The sequence below is a fragment of the Tetrao urogallus genome (genome assembly GCF_951394365.1).
Source record: "Tetrao urogallus genome assembly, chromosome: 11".
NCBI classification, from domain to species: Eukaryota; Metazoa; Chordata; class Aves; order Galliformes; family Phasianidae; genus Tetrao; species Tetrao urogallus.
This window is the reverse complement of record NC_136824.1, coordinates 10,231,494-10,249,990: the sequence shown is the minus strand read 5'-3', so window position 1 is coordinate 10,249,990 and position 18,497 is coordinate 10,231,494. Positions and strand designations below refer to the sequence as shown.

Genomic DNA, 18,497 nt, shown 5'->3' with positions numbered 1-18,497 from the left:
CTAAATGTCATATAAAAATCTGAGTGATGCCACAAGGAGAGAGGCAGATAAGAAAAATAGCAGCCATTTAGTGCTCCTTGATTAAATGATATAGCTGAAATGATATCTGCCTTGGATGAGAGCAGAATGTACTGAAGGGATGTGGCAAACTGTGGTTTGCACTTTTGGAGCTTGGAAACAGGTTACATATATTACACAAGGAAAGCCGTGAAACACTGTGATCCATGCTCTGGGTCCTACACAAGTTTCTTAGAAAGTCTGAGAAGCTTAAATTAAAAATGCTAAATTAATTTCTGATATATGAGACATTGAGATTTATTTTTAAAATTGGTTTAAATAGTTGAAAAATAAGTAGAGAAGTTTCCAAAAGTTATGTCTTTTGAAAATATTGATTCTCAGTTGAAAGGCACAATGGTCTGTGGATAAAAAATGGTGCAACAACAGCATTGGCAATTGTGTACTTCATGCACTTACCCAGTCTTGCATCACCAGGTCCAACAAGGATGCCAATTCCAAATGGACAAATTTGTCTGAATGCCTCTGTTTAAAAAAAAAAAGAAAAAAAAAAGTTCAAAGCATAAGTAAAATTCTATTGTGGAGGTGAGCATTATCCATAAACTTTGCAATCAGACAGCAATTCATCCTTCTCGTGTTCAGATCCAGAAATATAGTACATAATGTACAGAATTTACTTTGGTCTTACAGCCATGAACTAACTGTACTTTTCATCTGATATCCTCTGCGTGCAAATGTAAAAGGCTGTGAACAATGAGCATTATGTAACTTGCTTCAAGGATCAAACAAATGCAAAATTTCCATCTTAAAAGTATCAGTACCAGTGACTGCATTCTTTTCTACTATAAACTAAAGAGCTCTTAGATTTTCTGAAGAAAATACAATCTCATCTGTAGTCACTAGTTAGTTGAAATAACTTTAATACAGGTACGATGAGAGTATAATTTTGGGGTTCAGCTTAGACTGAAGTTGCCGTTCTGTTTTCAAATCCACAAAATGCTGTGATATGTGTTACAGTTTTCCAGCTGATTGGTTCAAATGCTCCAAGGGCAAATGAATGACTCACACAGGCAATATGCCCAGAAGGAATATTGCAGCTGGCACATCTGATTTCTCTTTTCTCCCCTTGTTTTTGTGTGGACTGTCTGCAAAACATCTACATGACATATTAGTGAAATGAGCTGTATTAATGTATTGCTGAAACCAGTAATGCTGTTAACCACATCTGTCAGTATGAATTAAAGTGTGTTCAGCAAATTGCACTACAATGGTACAAAGGCCTGTTGACTTGTTTGATGCTTAGTTGCAGTCTTACAGAGGATACTAACAAAGGAAAGTATTTCTTTAGTAACAGCCCATGGATTCTTCCCCTCATAAAGGCCTCTGTTTTGTCATTCCCCGTTATTTTTGCAAGCCATTCACACTGAAAAGACTGCAAGTCAGATTTTTTTTAAGAAGTAATAAATTTTAGTCACAAAATGCAACAAAGTGATTAAGGTGTAGATCTAGTTCTATTGTTTGTAAAATAAAAACACACTTGGGTTTTATTTTTATGGCACCTCTTCCTACACTTGGACTAACTCTATTTGCATCTTGCAGGTGTTTCCTCATAGAGCCTATTACCTTTCTACTGCAGTATGTGACACTTCCACAGCTAAACATTCACCTCCTGATCATATTAATAAACCTATAAGCAAGCACTGAGTGCAGTTGAGAGATGCTTTATGAGACTGCAAAACCATCTACGTTAAAGAGGGCAAAGACAACTGTTACGGTTAAACAGCTATGAAAAATTATTGTTCCTAATTCTTTCTTATAAGAAAGCCAGTCTTCTTTCAGTTCTGAGAGATCGTCACGACACCAAGGTTACCAAGTCAACAACGCACCGTCTGCTTCCTCTGGGCAGAGTTCACAGGGATCTCCCCATCCCTGTCCTTTTAGGGCACAACAACATTCTTGTTTGGAGTGGTTTCGGGACTTTGGCACAGAACATTTTCCATCTTCAAATTTGGTAAAGCAGTAACTCACTCGCAGATCTGCATGGAGAAAACAGTTGTTATGTGCAGTTAGAGTGACTTTGATGCAGTTTTCAACTAGAGGTGTAAATTGCAAATTACATGAAGCCAACCCTCCAGGCCCCAACAAAACACCCAGCTTCCATACGAGACTAACAAGGACAATTACTGCCTCTGACTGGAGAAGACTGGAAGAGGGAGACACGTTCTAACCCAGTAAAGGAAATCTACAGGATAGAGTGTCCTATCTCAGTCGGGGAAAAGGAAAAGATTTTCTTTTTGCTCAGCAGAAATGTCAGGGCTGCACCCTCCTCCCACATTCACTCCTCTTCGTGAAAACTGAATACTGATTTATTTACATTTTGTTAGTAGTAAGAAACACTTCAGTAAAGAGATTTAAGTAAACTTGCAATGATAATGCTGCTTAGTATTAAACTGAGGAGCAATTTTTAACAGCACTTTCCTTCTTCATTCTTTCCTGAGGCACACACAACAAAGAAAACTGGCCTTGCGGCACTCCTTCAAGCTGGGCGACCAGGATGCTGGAATAGAGCTGAGATCACAGACCACAAGCATCCAGCAGGCAGAGAGCTGGCAGCTCAGTGGGCTGGCAGGGGAACAGCAATGGGCCAGTTGTGGAAGCAGCTGCTCATCCAGTTTTCTGGCCCCTGCATCAATGCTGGGCAACGTCCAGACTTTACAAAAGCAAAGTAACAGGAAGTTTTAAACAAAAGTTTGTTTGGCCCAAGATACTAGAACAAAACCCTCTTCTGGGGAGGATGAGGAGAAACACAGTTCTTGTGTACATACAAGCATGCATTTTCCTCTGATATTATATGTGAAACCATGGTCTGTTTTCTACACAGACGATTAAGCTGCATTTTTTATTATGATTTTGTTTCTTTGCTTTTTTTTTTGTTTTCTCCTTACCTGGAGAGAACAACACCCTCAGGGTAAAGAAATCTCATACAAGCTACAAAAGCACAGCTAAAGCAGCTGTGTGACTTTCTCAAAGTTAAGGGAAGGAGCTGCGCCAAACTCCGTGGTGGTTTGGAGACTTGGATCGACGTTTACTGCAGGTTGGGTTCCCTTTTTTTTTTTTTTTTTAAACCAAAGCCACAGTTTCATTTAGCCCACTGCGAAGTGAAGAACTCACTACAGTGTCAACAAGTATCACCAGTCTGTGCCAAGCCTAACTACAGAGGTCCTTATAAAGGTCTTACTCATCAGCGGTTACCACTGTGCACACTGTGTATGGGACATTTAATGATGTATCTATTTAATAATTTCCCAAGTCTTTAAAATAACTCATTCCCTAATTTGCTGTGCTTTTTCTTTATCCACATTATTAACCAACCTGTGGGTTTTCATTGCTAGATGTTCAGCTTTTAGCATTTAAACTCCAGTGTACGTGGTAATCTTGAAGCCTTACATCTTGAAAAAGCTTCTGCAGATGGGTGCTTATTGTCCACATTATTCTGTTTGCTAATGTTTTCCATCTATCTTTTTTCCACCCACACATGTGAGGAAAGCAACAGTGTTTAACAAGTATTATGTAGAATTTGGTAAGTGCTAAGAACTGGCTTATTCCTGGAAATGCTGCCTGTGGCACTGCACTGCAGTAGTCTTTGGTGCTCATGCTTCATCACCATGTCAAACGTGTCACAGTCTATACAGAATTTAGGTAGTCTCAACATTTCTTCCAGGAGTGCAATAAAGGGTTGTGGAGCAACATAATTTCCCCACTTAGCACACTTGACATAATCTTCACCCCTTTTATTGCAATGTTCTCTTTAATGACAATCAGATGTTAGAGCAAGGCAGAACCTGGCCACAACTAAAGAATTATCATGTTTTTCTTGTGAAAAATACTGTTCAAGTCCAGAGCTTCCTTAGTATATTAGAAACAGGCAGCTAACAAGGCTTTTATGAAACAGAAAACAAATTCTGAAATGCCAAAAAATAAGGATGAGATTACCTTGGCACCGCCTTCCTGTGGAAGACAACACAAAACCTTCTGGACACAGGCATTTGAAACTGCCTGGAGTGTTGCTGCATGTGCCCAGGGCACAAATTTCTGGCTGTTCCACGCACTCATCAATGTCTGTAAGAAAAGTAATTACAGAGATGAGAAATAAAAATGTCTATACTGGCAGATGTTCTACATAAAATGTAACTTTACATCATTGCTGATACCTTACAGATCTGAAAATACAGATGTCAACAAAAAGATAGACAGAAAGAGGGACAAGAAATCCAGGTACAAAATCTAGGGTTAGTTTTTCAAAACCTCATGCTGTGGGTACACCTCCAGCCATGTATCAGCAACAGGTCGAGGATCAGATCTTTCTCTTGGGATCTGATCAGGTAGTTGTGATTCAAAACAAAACTTGACCAGACCTCACCAGAAGCAAGTAACTTATCAGTGACTACAGTTCTAAATTGCATACTGCCACACAAAAAATAAATATGATCCATGTTTATATGCAGAGGAAAGTGGTAACAACTGCGAATAGGTAAGGAAACGGACAAAAGGACTGATCTATACACACCTTCACATTTGTCATTTTGCAGGACATATCCAGGAGGACAAATGCATCTGAATGACCCATCCAAGTTCTGGCATGTACCTGGCGCGCATTTTCCAGGCTCCAGTGCACACTCATTGACATCTGAAAGAAAAGGAAAGCAACAGCAATTATCTCAAATAAGTTATCTCAATAAATTTGCCACTGAGGCTGCTACACCTTTGATTCCAACAAACTAACAGTGGAACCTCCTAGGAGCAGAAGAGTCCTCATCCACTTCATCTAGGTACAATGACAGCATTTTTGACAGTTCTCTGATCTCTTTCACTGTTTTACTGAACACTGTCTACTCAAGGTCTACTGCATCTTTTTCCTTCCCTAAAAGAAGGCACTCACCAACACAAGTCCTTCCATCCAGAGCCACCTCATAGCCGTCATTGCACAGACACTGGAAGGATCCAATAGTGTTCACACACTGACCGTTCCTGCAGAGCATCCCATTTCCACTTGCACATTCATCCACATCTAAAAAAAATAACATTGAGATACACCTGCACCAAGTAAAATCGGATAGCTGAGATTTCTGTTTCCACTGTATGAGCACAGTAACTGATACTTTATCAATAATCAATTTCAAAAGGAAGTGAAAGAAAAGTACTGCTACTGGTCTAATTCAAAAAGTTCTCAAAGCAAGAGTTAAAAAAGGAATGGGATATTTTACACATAAACATTTAAGTGGTTGCAGAAAAGTAAGAAGTAAATAATTGGAGGCCTTCTCAAACTGAAGAAATGGCTTTTTTTCTTATTAACAATGACCATTCAAGTGTGATCCTTTAATGCAGAGAAGATGGTACTAATGTTAATTTCATTAGAAGCAAAAAGGCTTAGAAACACTTAACTGGTCTCAGCACTCCTTACCTATGCAGTCATTGTTGTGTGAGAGGATGAAACCCAAATTGCAGCGGCAGTTGAAAGAGCCAATGGTGTTTCTACAGGTACCATTGCCACAGGCATCTCTCTCACATTCATTAATATCTACAAAGGAGAAAAAAAGAGCAGCAAGAATTGTCATCTCTGAGGGGGCAAGGAAGACTTGTAGATATCCCACAGGCAAGAGAAGTAACCTACAGCCAACACAGACCAAATACAAGTGAAAAAGATTTTCCTGTCTTCCAAAAGGAAGATTTTACAAAGGTTTATATATTTGACAGTAACATTTATAAAAATAATCAAGCATTCAATAATAACTTATCTTTCTGTAGCTCAGCTTTCCCAAAAGACCTCTAAGCTTTGGTCACAAACATTCTGAAATCTCCCTGTCTTACTCAGACAACAGACACTAAACTAACAGCTTAGAATGGGTTAAACACAGAATTTCCTTCTTTATGAAGATGTCTCTGTTTCTGAAAAGGCCATTTTTTTGGCAGGAAATCTATTCCTCACTTCTCTGTTAACAAGCAGGCTATATACAATCGTTGCACTGCAAAATTCATCTACTAGATTTGTTGCCTAAAGGAATGAATGAGACAAGTTTTAGAAAACTCTGAAGAAATAATTATTTTTCTGGAAAAAAAAAATGAAAGCATTAGCAGTTTATAAAACTGGATATATATATTTAAGCTGTCTGTCTACAGTACTGAGACATTCTTCCTTCATTATCACTTTCTTATCATCTCCAGTTGTCAGCTATGGTGGTTTTGCATCTTTGCCTGGAGGCTGATGGTTCACAATCAGTTCTTGTAACGCCACTCCTTATGGCAGGGAGGTTAGACTTCCATTACATTAGTTATTAAGTACAACTTAAGACTTCCATTACATTAGTTATTAAGTACAACTTAATTTGGTATACTTGCCTATACACATCGTTCTGTCGTCGTTGGTCTTGAATCCATTGTGACAAATGCAGTAAAAACTTCCAACAGTGTCGATGCACTGCCCATGGCTGCAGATATTAGGAATTTCTTGACATTCATTCCGATCTGAAAACAAAGTGACACACAAAGTTAACACCTCTAAAATACAAGGCTGGAAAGATGTAGTAGCAGCACCCAGGAGAGTTAGAAACCAGTGCATGTCTATAATATAAACAAGTATTTTCAATTTATTAACAACAAAAGCATTTTAAAGAAAATCTCTGAAAATGGGCTATTTGATTGTAAATTACATAGTCCAACATTTGGGGAGCTGAAAAAAATTGAGTGTAAAAATAATACTGATGAAACAAATTTTTGCTCGAAAGCAGACGTCACTGTGGATTCAAAAAGTAGAACTAATGACACAAAATTGTGACAGATGTCTGAGTGCTTAAATTGACTTTGCAGCAGATGGAAAGCCTCACATATATCACGGTTGGTATCCTCATGAAAGCAGATACTTGCTTTTAGCCATATTAGATCATATGCTTGATTGACTTACTAAAATAATATAAAACCAAAATTGAGATGAATCCCCAACTTTTCTAAGTGAGCTTACAGGAAGTAAAGATGCATTAAAATATTAGCCACTCTATGCAAAGACAAAATGAGTACTCGTATACACGTGTGTTGTAGCATGCAAAGTGATGATCCTGAAAATCAGACAAATAGGGCACGATAAGCTCAAACAACAAGAACTGCTGCTGTATGAAGCCAGAAAGTGTTTTGCCAACAGAAGCAAGCACTCATCTGTATAATTCTGTACAGAAAGATGGGGAAATCTATCCTGCCAACACATTATATGCTGTCTTACAATAGCAAGGCATCTATTACACTGGTATAACAGCTGACTGCTTCCTGCTGCTCTTGTTATCACAGAATCACAGGATTGCAAGGGTTGCAAAGGACCTCAAGAGATCATGGAGTCCAACCCCCTGCTAAAACAGGTTCCCTACAACAGGTCACACAGGTCAGTGTCCAGACAGAGCCTGGATATCTCCATAGAAGCAGACCCTACCACCTCTTTGGGCAGCCTGATCCAATGCCCTGTCACCCATACTGCAAAGAAGCTCTGCATGCTTGTATGGAACTTCCTGTTTTCAAGTTTTAGGCCATTATTCCTTCTCCTATTACTGGCCTCATCTATTTGCCTCCCACCTCCCTTTAGGTATTTATAAACATTAATCAGATCCCTCCCTTAGTCTTCTTTCCCCCATTTAGGAATGCTTCTAGGCAGAACCCAGGATTTTACCAACAGCAATGAAACAAAATGTCAAAGAACAAAATGTTTGCTGTCCAGTACAACTTTTCCATAAAAAAATCAGAAACATAAACCAAACAAGGTCTATTTTTTGACCCTGTCAACAACAAAAGCTGGTTTGATTCAATATGCTTCTTGGCATTTTGCCTGCAGCTCCAAAACACAATAACTGAGGTGCTCTCATAAGCTTATACTATAATCAATTTTAGTGTTCTGTAATTTTCCTTTATGTACAATTTAAGTGGAACAGATTCAAAGTCATAACAAACCAGCTCCAGTGCTTTGCAAAACAAAGACTGAAGTTGTTCATAATTGCAAAGAACTGCATGTACTAAATCTTGTTTTTCTTCCTCCACTGCCTGTTCTCCACACTGTACTAAATGCATGGAGAATCCCAATAACCCCTGTCCTTAGGATTACTGTACTTCTACTGGGGAAATCAGTGGCTTTGAATGAGGGTTCACTGATGACTGAGCTCTCCCAATGCTATTAATGATACTGCTGCTAAATAGAGTCCAAAGAAGGCAGGAAGGAAACCAATGCTGGACAACATTAAAACATCAGAAATCCAAATTCTCTCATCTTAGAAGAGTGATGGAGAAAGAAAAACTTGGACTTTCTTCAGTGCTCTGAAAACAGTGGATTAAAGCCCCAAGCAAAAATAACTTTTTGGGGTGAGGGGAGGAGGGTCCTTTAAAGGTCATCTAGTTCAACTGCCTGACCACTGCAGGGCAAACTAAAAGTTAAAGCATGCTGATGAGGGCATTACCCAATTGCCTCTTGAACACCAACAGGCATATGGCATCAAACACTGCCATCCCTGAGAAGCCTGTTCCATTGTTCAACCACCCTCACAGTAAAGAAACTGGGAGGCAGAATATAAGTGTTTCTATGAAAAATTATGTATTATATCACAACAGAATTATCACCAGAAGAATGCTATTTTTATAGTAAGGCAAATGTAGTACTCATGGCCCTAGTGAACATGATAGACCCTAGTTTTGATTCAGCAAGATGCAAGCCACTGAGTGCAGTTCTTTTTCATGCAGTAGCATGACTGATTCAGTACTGCAAGGTGCTTGGCACCTTGCTCTCAGCAGAGCCATTAGGAGTTTCCTTTCTTTGCTGGATCAAGTACTTTATCAACCACTTTTATTTTTACTCTAATTGTTTATTTTCACTAAACATAAAATAAGAGCAAAATACAGGGAAGTATTACTATTTGTGCCAATTCACGCTGGTTTATTGTAACCCATATCAGAACCTTTCCTGGCTCTTCCTGTACTACTGTAATGAATGCATAAAAACAATTACATTGAGAATATATTGAATATTTACATGTGCCACTGCATAGCTTTACAAAACAAAGTTTCAGTTCTCATGGTAGGGCTCTGGTTGCCCCTAAACCCTTTTCCCTTAAGAGTCTCATAAAACAATGAAGAACTACTCTGCAGGGAAAGTGTACTTCCTCAAACTCAAGTACTCAAGCAAAATCTCGAGCAAAACGTTATCAATTTCCTTTGTAATTATTATTTTGTTCAGAAATGTATATAGTATTTACAGCTGCTTGGCTCCCAGCACTCTTTAAAATCTCTGCAGTTCTTCAAGTAATCAACACAAATGCCTCTCTGGACTGTGATTTTAAAGGAAAGAGCAAATAGATTAGAGAAGGGCTGTCCCACTCAGGGAGTATTTAAAAATAATGTTCTGGGGCCCATTTAAACCCACAGAAAAGTTAGGAAGTTTAACAATAAGCTTTTAAAGTTATCTATTGCATATGGCCTAGCAGATAAGTCCACCTTAACAGAAGAGACCCCAGCAAGCAGTGTTTTATTTGTGAAAATATAGCTGGCAAATAAAATACTGAAAATTAAAATGAAAATCAAATAATTAATGCAGAGGAAGGGAAAAATACTGCATGTTCTCTGTCCAGACAGTAGCTAAATTCTTAGTGTCAGAGAATAGCTAGTCAAGAAACAGTGAATAACTTGGACTACAGAAACATCTTTGCAGTCTGTGGGATAGAGTGGAAGGCAAATACTTACTCATATGAGTATCACTTATGCCTTTGTGGAATAGGCCCAATAGATTTCTGGCAATTAGCAGAACATTTATGGGAATTCCTAAAGGGCTTTAAGAGGAGGGTTCCTGGAGCCCAGATCATCTCCCAGTACAATAAAATATACATCTTCCTGAAGTGGAGACTGCTGTTAATGCTCCTATTAAAAGCTACTACTTTCTGCAGACGTTCATCCAAAGAAGCCAGGCGTACTCACCAGTGCAGCGGCCAGTTGATGTGAACCTATAGCCAGGTTTACAGTCACAACGGTAGCTCCCAGCTGTGTTGACACATTCTGCATTTTGCTGGCACACTGGTCCGTTTTGGCATTCATCGATATCTGTCAATACAAGAAGGAATTTGATGACTATGCTATCCACGAGAATGACAACAAAACCCTTTTGTTTTTAATGCAAAGGATACAGTCATAGCAAGTATATGAATTTCTTTTGAACTGTGAAAACATCAATATATTGACCAAAGTAGACATTTGGTCAGATTCAGTTTTGTCCCCCGAAATGACCCCAAATCCACATTCTCCATTTGTAAAATTCAATCCTGTTTAGAGGACTGATACGATGGTCTTCTGAAGGAATTAGAATGCACAGGAAAGGCCTGTAGCAATTGTTCATTTGGATGGATCACTGTCTTAGACTGCAATCAGAATACACCTGCATAGATCTCTAAGTAAATATCACAAGCACCTCTCTTGATTGTAACAAAGACTCGAGATCCAAAGTGGACTGTAGTAGCTTTCAATGTAAACATCAAATTTCAGACAAAAGAAATTCAACCAGTTTTCCTTACTGAGGAAAATTTAAGATGAATATATGAGTAACACTTATCCTTCTTTGACATTGGTCTGTGCTTACAATTTGGTCAGCTCAGCCCTGGTTTCTTTCCTGTGGATGGCTTCTTGCTCAAGGAAGCACACTCACTCAGGATAGCTGTACCACCACATGCTATTTCTGCTAGTAGTAGGATCTTAGAGACCAATATTTCAGGCACTGGTGACCCAGACAGAGAAAGACTGTAAGAATCTGATGGAAAAAGTCATTCTCACAAAGTGTAAGACAAGGAATGAAAATAAATTATTACAACTGGATTTGTTTATAAGTTCTGAAGATAGATTCACAGAAGTGGAGTTTTACTGTGGGTGGATTGCTGCCAGCTCCCTGGTTCCCAAAATCCGAAAGGGAGATGAAGCATTTTATAGAGAAGATGGTATAGCCAAGAGATAACTGTAGAAGAACCTTCTTAGAGAAATACACAGTGTTAGAGAGGTGAGTCACAACCACGTTCTAATAACAGATATTGACTGCAACAAATCAACCTTTCTCTGGGAAAAAATGAGGGTGGAGCACTGTGCTTAAATGCAATTTTACTCTTCTTAAACAGTATGCTCAGCACTGGGTGGCACAGCAGATATCCCCTGAGCTGATTCAACCTCGGATCACAGTCAATACAACCCTCATTTTCACTTGGGTTTTCAAATTAAATAGAGTACTTTATTTCCCTAGAAATCTGTTTCAGTTAGAAGGTGCGTACAGAAGATACTTGTATTTGAAGCTCCTCAGTACTATGCTCTGCAGTACCTATTTTGTCAGCAGTCATAAACCACAGCAGGGAATGAAACAATTCATATTAGTATCTTCAGTTTCTTCACGAAACTAACAATGTTAGAAGGTGTTTAAATTGGCAAATAAGTTATCATGTGTTTTTACTATGTACACAAATCTTTGCTCCATAAGAAAAAATATCTTGGAGTACAATAATTGTTCTCATGATCTGACTCAAGACAACTATTTTTTTTTCTTGGCTTTACTGTCAAATGTGAAAAACAGTGTTTATTCCCATGACTGCTGATTCACGCTCCTTCAATCCTGAGATGTCTGATGAAAAATCTGGCATTTTCTATGCAAAAGAATTCAGAAAGTCTTAATTAACACAGACCTATTACACCGATCCTGGTACTTCCCTTTGTTAAGACTGACTTGCAAACAGACCATATTTGCCACTGCCCGAATTGCCAGTTGGTGAAACAAAATTTCTCTGAATGAGATCAGCATCCTACCTTCACAGATCAGCAGCTTGTCATTGTAGAAGAAGCCCACCGGACACTCGCATCGGAAGCTGCCAACCATGTTTATACAGATTCCATTTTCACACACTCCAGGAATCTCTCTGCATTCATCAATATCTGCAAGAAGAATTTTTATAAATACTTGTAAATGGCACTTTGTGAAATTCTCTGTTACATGATACATCTTACATTTATCCTTCCTAAAATTACCAAATGTATGTGATCATCAGAACATTCCCAACTGCAATGGACAGTGAGCATGGAAATGCAGAAATTCGCTGTTTCCTCAAGTACTCTTCACTGTAGGCCAGCTCTATCCTGCTACATGAGAAGGCAGAAGATAGCATGCATCCTTCCTCATCTCTCCCACCCACAGCCCTGATGAACCTGCTCATTCATTCTGAGTGCTGAAATGGAATTACTGGGAAGAGTTGAATTGAAAGAATGCAACTTCCTTTGTTTTAATAGAGGAGAACTGAATGCAAGCACTGATCAGAACTCAATTTGCACTGTTTTACCCTTGTTAATCTGGGTAATAACCATGCATTTCTTTAACAGTTTGGGAGTGCCAATGCCAGGTAACATCTGCAGTGATGCCAACGTGCTATTAATTAGATTGATTAAGCCAGGCAGCCAGGGTTTGCCAGTATTCTTTATATACATGGGTTAAGTAATTGATTTAGGCAGAAAAAAGCAGCTGTTATTTCAATTATCTCTATTGAATTCCTAAGTTAATTATGTTTAGTATTCTGACAACAAGAAACAGACTCTCCCAAACCTCTCCTGTTAGTAAAAATTGCTACATGCATTGTTGGATACGAGACAGAATTAGTAGGGAATGAGCAGGCAATGTGAGTTTTAACCAGAAAATGTCTTTTTTAAAAAATTCTTTTATTTTTTTATTACTAGATTTGAGTTTCCTGATTAAAAATAGAAATTAGTAAAACCACCTTACTCTCTCAACCGGCCATCTGGGGTAAGTATATAGAACTTCAATCCAAACAACAGACGAGTAACACGTAAAGATTGTGACCAAATATTACAAGGTACACAGAACACTGTCCCTGCAAAGCATGTGCTATCTTGTTCCCATGCTTGGTGCCTGAAGATGTAAGGGACATCAGGAGATGCTAAGCAAAAGCATCAGGATGAACGTTGCAACCTAGTGACACCCACCAAGACACCAGAGCAGCAGGAAGAGCCTGTGGTTTGTATGGTGTAAAGCTGTGTGTTCACCCCTCTAATGCTGCACTGGAACATGTTGGTGGCCTCTCTGGGATAGCCCTTTTGTTTCAGTTGGCTCCTGCCCTGCTCTGTGGTGCGGTGGGGTGGAGAGAGCTGACTGCAACACTCCTGGCACACACGCTGCTACAGGTGCAACTTTTACTTCTGTGCACGTTAGGCTGATCCACGGTCCCTCTGCAGTGCTATATCCCATTGAGTTTATATGGCTGAACATCAATTCCCATGATTCTGAATCGATGCTCAAGTCAAACCTCAGTGCCTTTTGTTGATGAATGGAACAACTGATAATAATTTGGGTAATGCTAACAATGAGAAGTGGAAACTTTTCTCATAAGAAACCCCTGATAAATCATAATACTGTATATTTCAGTAACTTCTTTAAAAAAGACATTTCCTATTTTAACTAGAAAGACTTTCACCTAACTAGCTGAACACTGCATCACAGCGACAGCTTAATCCAAAAGCACCTGATTGCTCTCTATATAGTGCCGCAGTGTGTTAAAGGTCACATTATCTGCTTCTTATTTGCCTTCTTCTGTGAATAAAAGCAAAATGGAGTCCCAGTAGGGATTTACTCAGATCCTTGTCTTTGAATTTCTCATCCTCTCCCTCTTTTTGTTTTGCAATTTGTTACTCACCATTCAAAAGTTATACACAATAACACATGTGAGAAAAATTCCAGTTGAACAGAAGAAAGGATTTTTGTGTCAAACCAATACACTTGGGGAATGGTGTGAAATGTCAAATTAAATCCGTGCTTTAGTCCCAGGAAAGACTCCTCATTCTACCCAGACCAAATGCTGATTGGCCTTACTCCCAGTCCTTGTATGCTTGGTAATCTGTGCCCTGCTGTAGGCCTGATGACAATTTCTTTAGAGCTTTATTTTGCCTTAATAACAAGCAGCAATAATCATTGCTGCCAGCTAGGAGGAGCTATACAGAAAGCTTGCAGATTCAGAGCTAGATGGAAGGTTCAACACCATTACACTGTTTGAAATAAATAACTGGGAAAGGAAACTTCCTCTCTTCCTTGGACAGAGGTAGTATAGAGTTTAGTTCAGAACAGAAATCACAACCCACCAACTGGTAATCCTGTGTAAATGTCAATGAAGAATCCAGGCCTTTGACTTCCACAGAGTGTAGAAAACTCATCTGCAACAGGAAAACAAAACAGTGAGAAAATAAAGCATATTTTGAGTTAATCAACAGCCAAAAATTCACTATATCCTTAACCTGCAGTCCAAAATTCACTACATCTATTGTCTAAGAATTTTCTTATTCTGCTTTTAAGCACCTGCAGGACACACAGAAGTATGCAGACCTCGAGGGCTCACACTGTGATGTGCCTGGAACACATGCAGGTTCTATTCAAAGGCCCCTGAGAACAGCATATATACAAAGATGCAGAAAACTTGGGCTCACATCCTGGTTTTCCTGTGCGTGTGCTTATCTTTGCATTACATTTTCTGTGTACAAGTCAGATCTGACTTTAAAAAATCTGAACCATAAGTTGGAAGTTATCCAATTAATTGTCTAGGAAGTCTGTTCTTGAAGCAAACCAACTCATAACAGAATGGGAAGTCCTAGGCTCAATTACTAGGTCTAAATCAGTGTGGAGGATTCCTGTATCCCACACAATACATCCAGAAACTGCTACATCTTATATGTAGGTGTTTGACACAGATCATTCTCAGGAGACACTGAGGTACTTCTGTAACAGTGAACAGAAAGGCCCCCTGTGGCAATCAGCAGTCAGGGCACAGCGTGGCACATACAATATTTGTTGGAGCAATGCCAGTTTTGTGCCTGCTTCAGTATGCCTTGAGTAATAGGCATTTGCAAAGAGGCAAGTGAAATCTCTCACACAGAGAAACTGTCACAGAGGCACACACACCACTCCAAAAGGATTTAAATATACACCTTGATTGTGACTAGGGCTGATTCCACACTGACCAAAAGTAATCTCTTTCTCTAACAAGATTGCATCTGCTATCAGTAAACATGTTACTAAAGCTTTGACATCGCTTTGCAATGAGGAAAAGAAAGTACCAGTGCTAGGGATAGGACACTGTTCACAAGGCTTATTCCATGCACGTCCAATGTTGTACGAACAACAGCACATTTTCTTGGTCATATTAAAGAGTAGCTCGCCATCACAGGTTTGATTGTCAGCATAATAATTTCTGTAGCATAGACTTCTTCTCATATCTGTAAAAATGAAAAAGACAAAACAAAACAAAAGGACAATGCATTAGCAGCTCTTATGGACGATGATGAACTGAAGGGCTTAGGAGCTACCTCCTAATGTATGTATTTTTTAGATGCCTGTCAAGTAGATGTTGTGGCACTGTAAAATACTACATTAAAATCTGTTCCTACAAAATTTCTAGTTTTTGAAATTTTTTCTAGTTTTAGAATTTTTTTCTAGTTTTAGTTTTACCTGCAGAAGCTTTTAACTGAAAAGCTGAGGTGAAAATTGGAAGGAATGAACACAGAAAATATCAAATCAAAGGAGTAATTCTGATGATGAGATACTAAAAAACCTAATAAAAGTGATCAACTATGATTCACGCAATAAAATTAGTGAAAGAAGCTTGATCTTTTGTTCAGTTAACTCTCATATAACTACATTTGAGGAATAATTCTGATCTGTGCCAGTTACAGCCCTGGCCCAAAGCGTGAAGATAAAGCTTCAAAAAGCCTACATACCCATACAGTTGTTCCCTCCATTGACTTGCATGTAATCAGGAGGACAGATGCAGGTGTAGTTCCCAACAGTATTGTAACACGTGCCAGGTCCACAAATGCCAGGTGTATCACACTCATTCACATCTAGAAGAGAACAAAAAGGCAGTGAGTGGCCACAGCAATTTTCTCATTATGCTTCCAAAAATAAAAATGATTCAGCAATACCTAAGGTTCATTTTCAAGGAGAGATCAATTCTGCTACACGTTGATTTTTCATCATTTTATACAAATAAAAGCAGCAGAATAGTTAAGTGAATGCTACGTACCATCACATACTCGAGTCTCCTCATTCAAATAGTAACCTGATGGACACTGACACTGGAAGCTACCAAATGTATTAATACACTTTCCTCCTTGGCAGAGCCCAGGCAGTTCTTGACATTCATCAATATCTGTTCAAACAAATTCACAGACATTATCTCATTCATGCTTTTCCATGAAAATAACACTCCCTGAAGAGTTTTATAGTTTTAGATGTATAAAAATAGGAAAATGTAAACATTACCCTCTAATATAACTGTAATAGGGTTCGGTCGGAATCCTTCTCCTCCAGGGCAAAGAACCTTATACTCAGCTGAAAACAAAACAGAATTATGAATCTGCAATAGTAGAAACATTTTCAGCGTAATTACCTTTGAAAATTAGTCAAATTATTTCAGGAAAATTTAAAGGTAAAGATACTAGATAACCAGATATCAACATTAGGTTTTACAGCTGTTATTCCATTTTGTATTGCCAAGTGTTTTATGTAATAGAATACATACACAGAAGTGACGATAATATTCTTAATAGATAATTTTTTTGAAAGGCGTGTAAAAGTTTTGATTAACAGTTGCTGAGGTTCTCCAGGAACCTCTTCCCTGCATGTACAACAAATAACCACACCAGGACTTGAGTTACCTGGCTAAATGAGAAAAACAAGACAAAACAAAAAAAAGATGCATTGTTAACTCTAACCAGGGAAAGCTGACTTACTTGTGTTCACAGATGGGCACTGTTCACAGGGAACTCCCCAAGCTCTGCCCAGGGAGCAGCAACAGGAAGCCTTAGAAACACCCACTCCAATTTCATTGCTGCAGAAGGTACCACCATTATCTCCACGAGTTTTAATGTCCAGGTAACAGTTGCCTGATCGTGTATCTGTTTGGAATGCACATAATAACAAACATTACCAGAGAAGAAAGCAAGTAACAAAAATATATCATAAGCATATTCTTAGAAAGCCCTCCTTTTTTGTAGGACATTCACAGAAGGTAACTTGTGCTGTCCATGAGGATCCAGCCTTCCTCTCTTAGATAGGACAGTACTGCCCCATCCCTTTGCTCCATTGTTGTACTTTTCACAAAGCAGGGAATTTATTCAATATACCAGGGGAAGTTCAGCCAGGTCTTTTCTCATTGTTATTTACATTGTCACCCACATTTGTACATCCTTTCCAGAATGAAAACATCTACACATTAGGAATTTTAAATACATTTGAACTTTTTTAGCATCTCTGTGCTCACTTAAAATAAAAGCCAAAAAATATCAGAGGAGTACCAAGCAGTTAGACTCTAATACAAGAGCTCTTCCATTGGTCATGAAAGCTGCATCTAGCCAAGATGCACTCAATACTACAAGAGCATGAGTGGCTTTGTGCCACAGCTTCATTTGCCTACCATCCTGCGTCCAACTGGATGTTGGTTTAAGGTTGTTGAATTTTAAAACTGTCTCATGCCTTCTTTAAATTGGACACTTATAACAAGCCCCAAGGTGTTGGCTCTGATAAGGCCCTGCTGGCACGCTACATCACTCTGGACATATTTCTACGGCACTATTAGAACTTTTAAAGCCAAGGGCAGTGGGGTGAGAGTTTGTTCTAGCCCTCTTCCATGACCTAGAACTTTATCCCTAACAGTTAGCCTTACAGCCTTTCTGTGCAACTTCACTTGTTAATGAATGCAATCCTTACCAACACAGCCAACGCGGGTGGGATTCAGCTCAAAATCTGGAGGGCACTCACAGGTGTAACTACCAGCCGTATTGACACATGTACCACTAATGCAGGTTGTGGGATCTGCACATTCATTAACATCTGCAAGAAAAAAACAGCAGGAGGTAAGCAAATACACATGGACACTATCAATATACCAACTACACTGACTACCATAAATCCATTAGCTCTCAAGTACTGATATCCAAGAAGCTTTAAAATGTACACACACACTCTAGAAGTATAACACTAGCCTAAAATCAATTCTTCATTGCACTGTGAAAAAAAGTGGAAACATAATCTATGAATTCACATACAGTATTCAGAAATACTTAAAGGAAAGCTAGATAGCAAGCTCACTGCTTACAATACAGTATGGTGAATGGAAACTACAGGGCACAACAAATCTCTGCCTGGAAGATGTGAACAGGCAGAACTGTTATCTTGTATTTCTTTCCTTCTTTACGTAAGGCAGTGTGATATTGGAGGCTGACAAAGAATGGGAAAGAGTAGAGAAAGCCACTAGTATCCATAGTACAGTCCGCGCTGCCTTTTCTTTCTGTGCTATACAGTAGGGAAGGGTGCATTTTCCTTATATCCAAACTGATATGTACAGATTTTTAATAGAATTTCCTTTGGAGTTGATAATAACATTAAC

General features: G+C 38.8%; 1 protein-coding gene across 2 annotated transcripts in view; it reads right to left on the bottom strand.

The window, feature by feature from the left end:
* The window catches only part of FBN1 (fibrillin 1), a gene marked incomplete at both ends in the record, with an annotated part of 146,511 nt that overhangs the window by 14,873 nt on the left and 113,141 nt on the right, over positions 1-18,497 (bottom strand). For both annotated transcript variants that reach the window (XM_079541146.1, XM_079541145.1), the window contains 16 exons: positions 475-540; positions 1,902-2,051; positions 4,009-4,134; positions 4,583-4,702; positions 4,955-5,083; positions 5,477-5,593; positions 6,412-6,537; positions 10,009-10,131; positions 11,866-11,991; positions 14,200-14,271; positions 15,169-15,327; positions 15,829-15,951; positions 16,134-16,259; positions 16,373-16,441; positions 16,843-17,007; positions 17,819-17,941. In XM_079541146.1, coding sequence (XP_079397272.1) covers positions 475-540; positions 1,902-2,051; positions 4,009-4,134; positions 4,583-4,702; positions 4,955-5,083; positions 5,477-5,593; positions 6,412-6,537; positions 10,009-10,131; positions 11,866-11,991; positions 14,200-14,271; positions 15,169-15,327; positions 15,829-15,951; positions 16,134-16,259; positions 16,373-16,441; positions 16,843-17,007; positions 17,819-17,941 — 1,920 coding nt within the window. The remainder of the gene's footprint in view (positions 1-474; positions 541-1,901; positions 2,052-4,008; positions 4,135-4,582; positions 4,703-4,954; positions 5,084-5,476; positions 5,594-6,411; positions 6,538-10,008; positions 10,132-11,865; positions 11,992-14,199; positions 14,272-15,168; positions 15,328-15,828; positions 15,952-16,133; positions 16,260-16,372; positions 16,442-16,842; positions 17,008-17,818; positions 17,942-18,497) is intronic.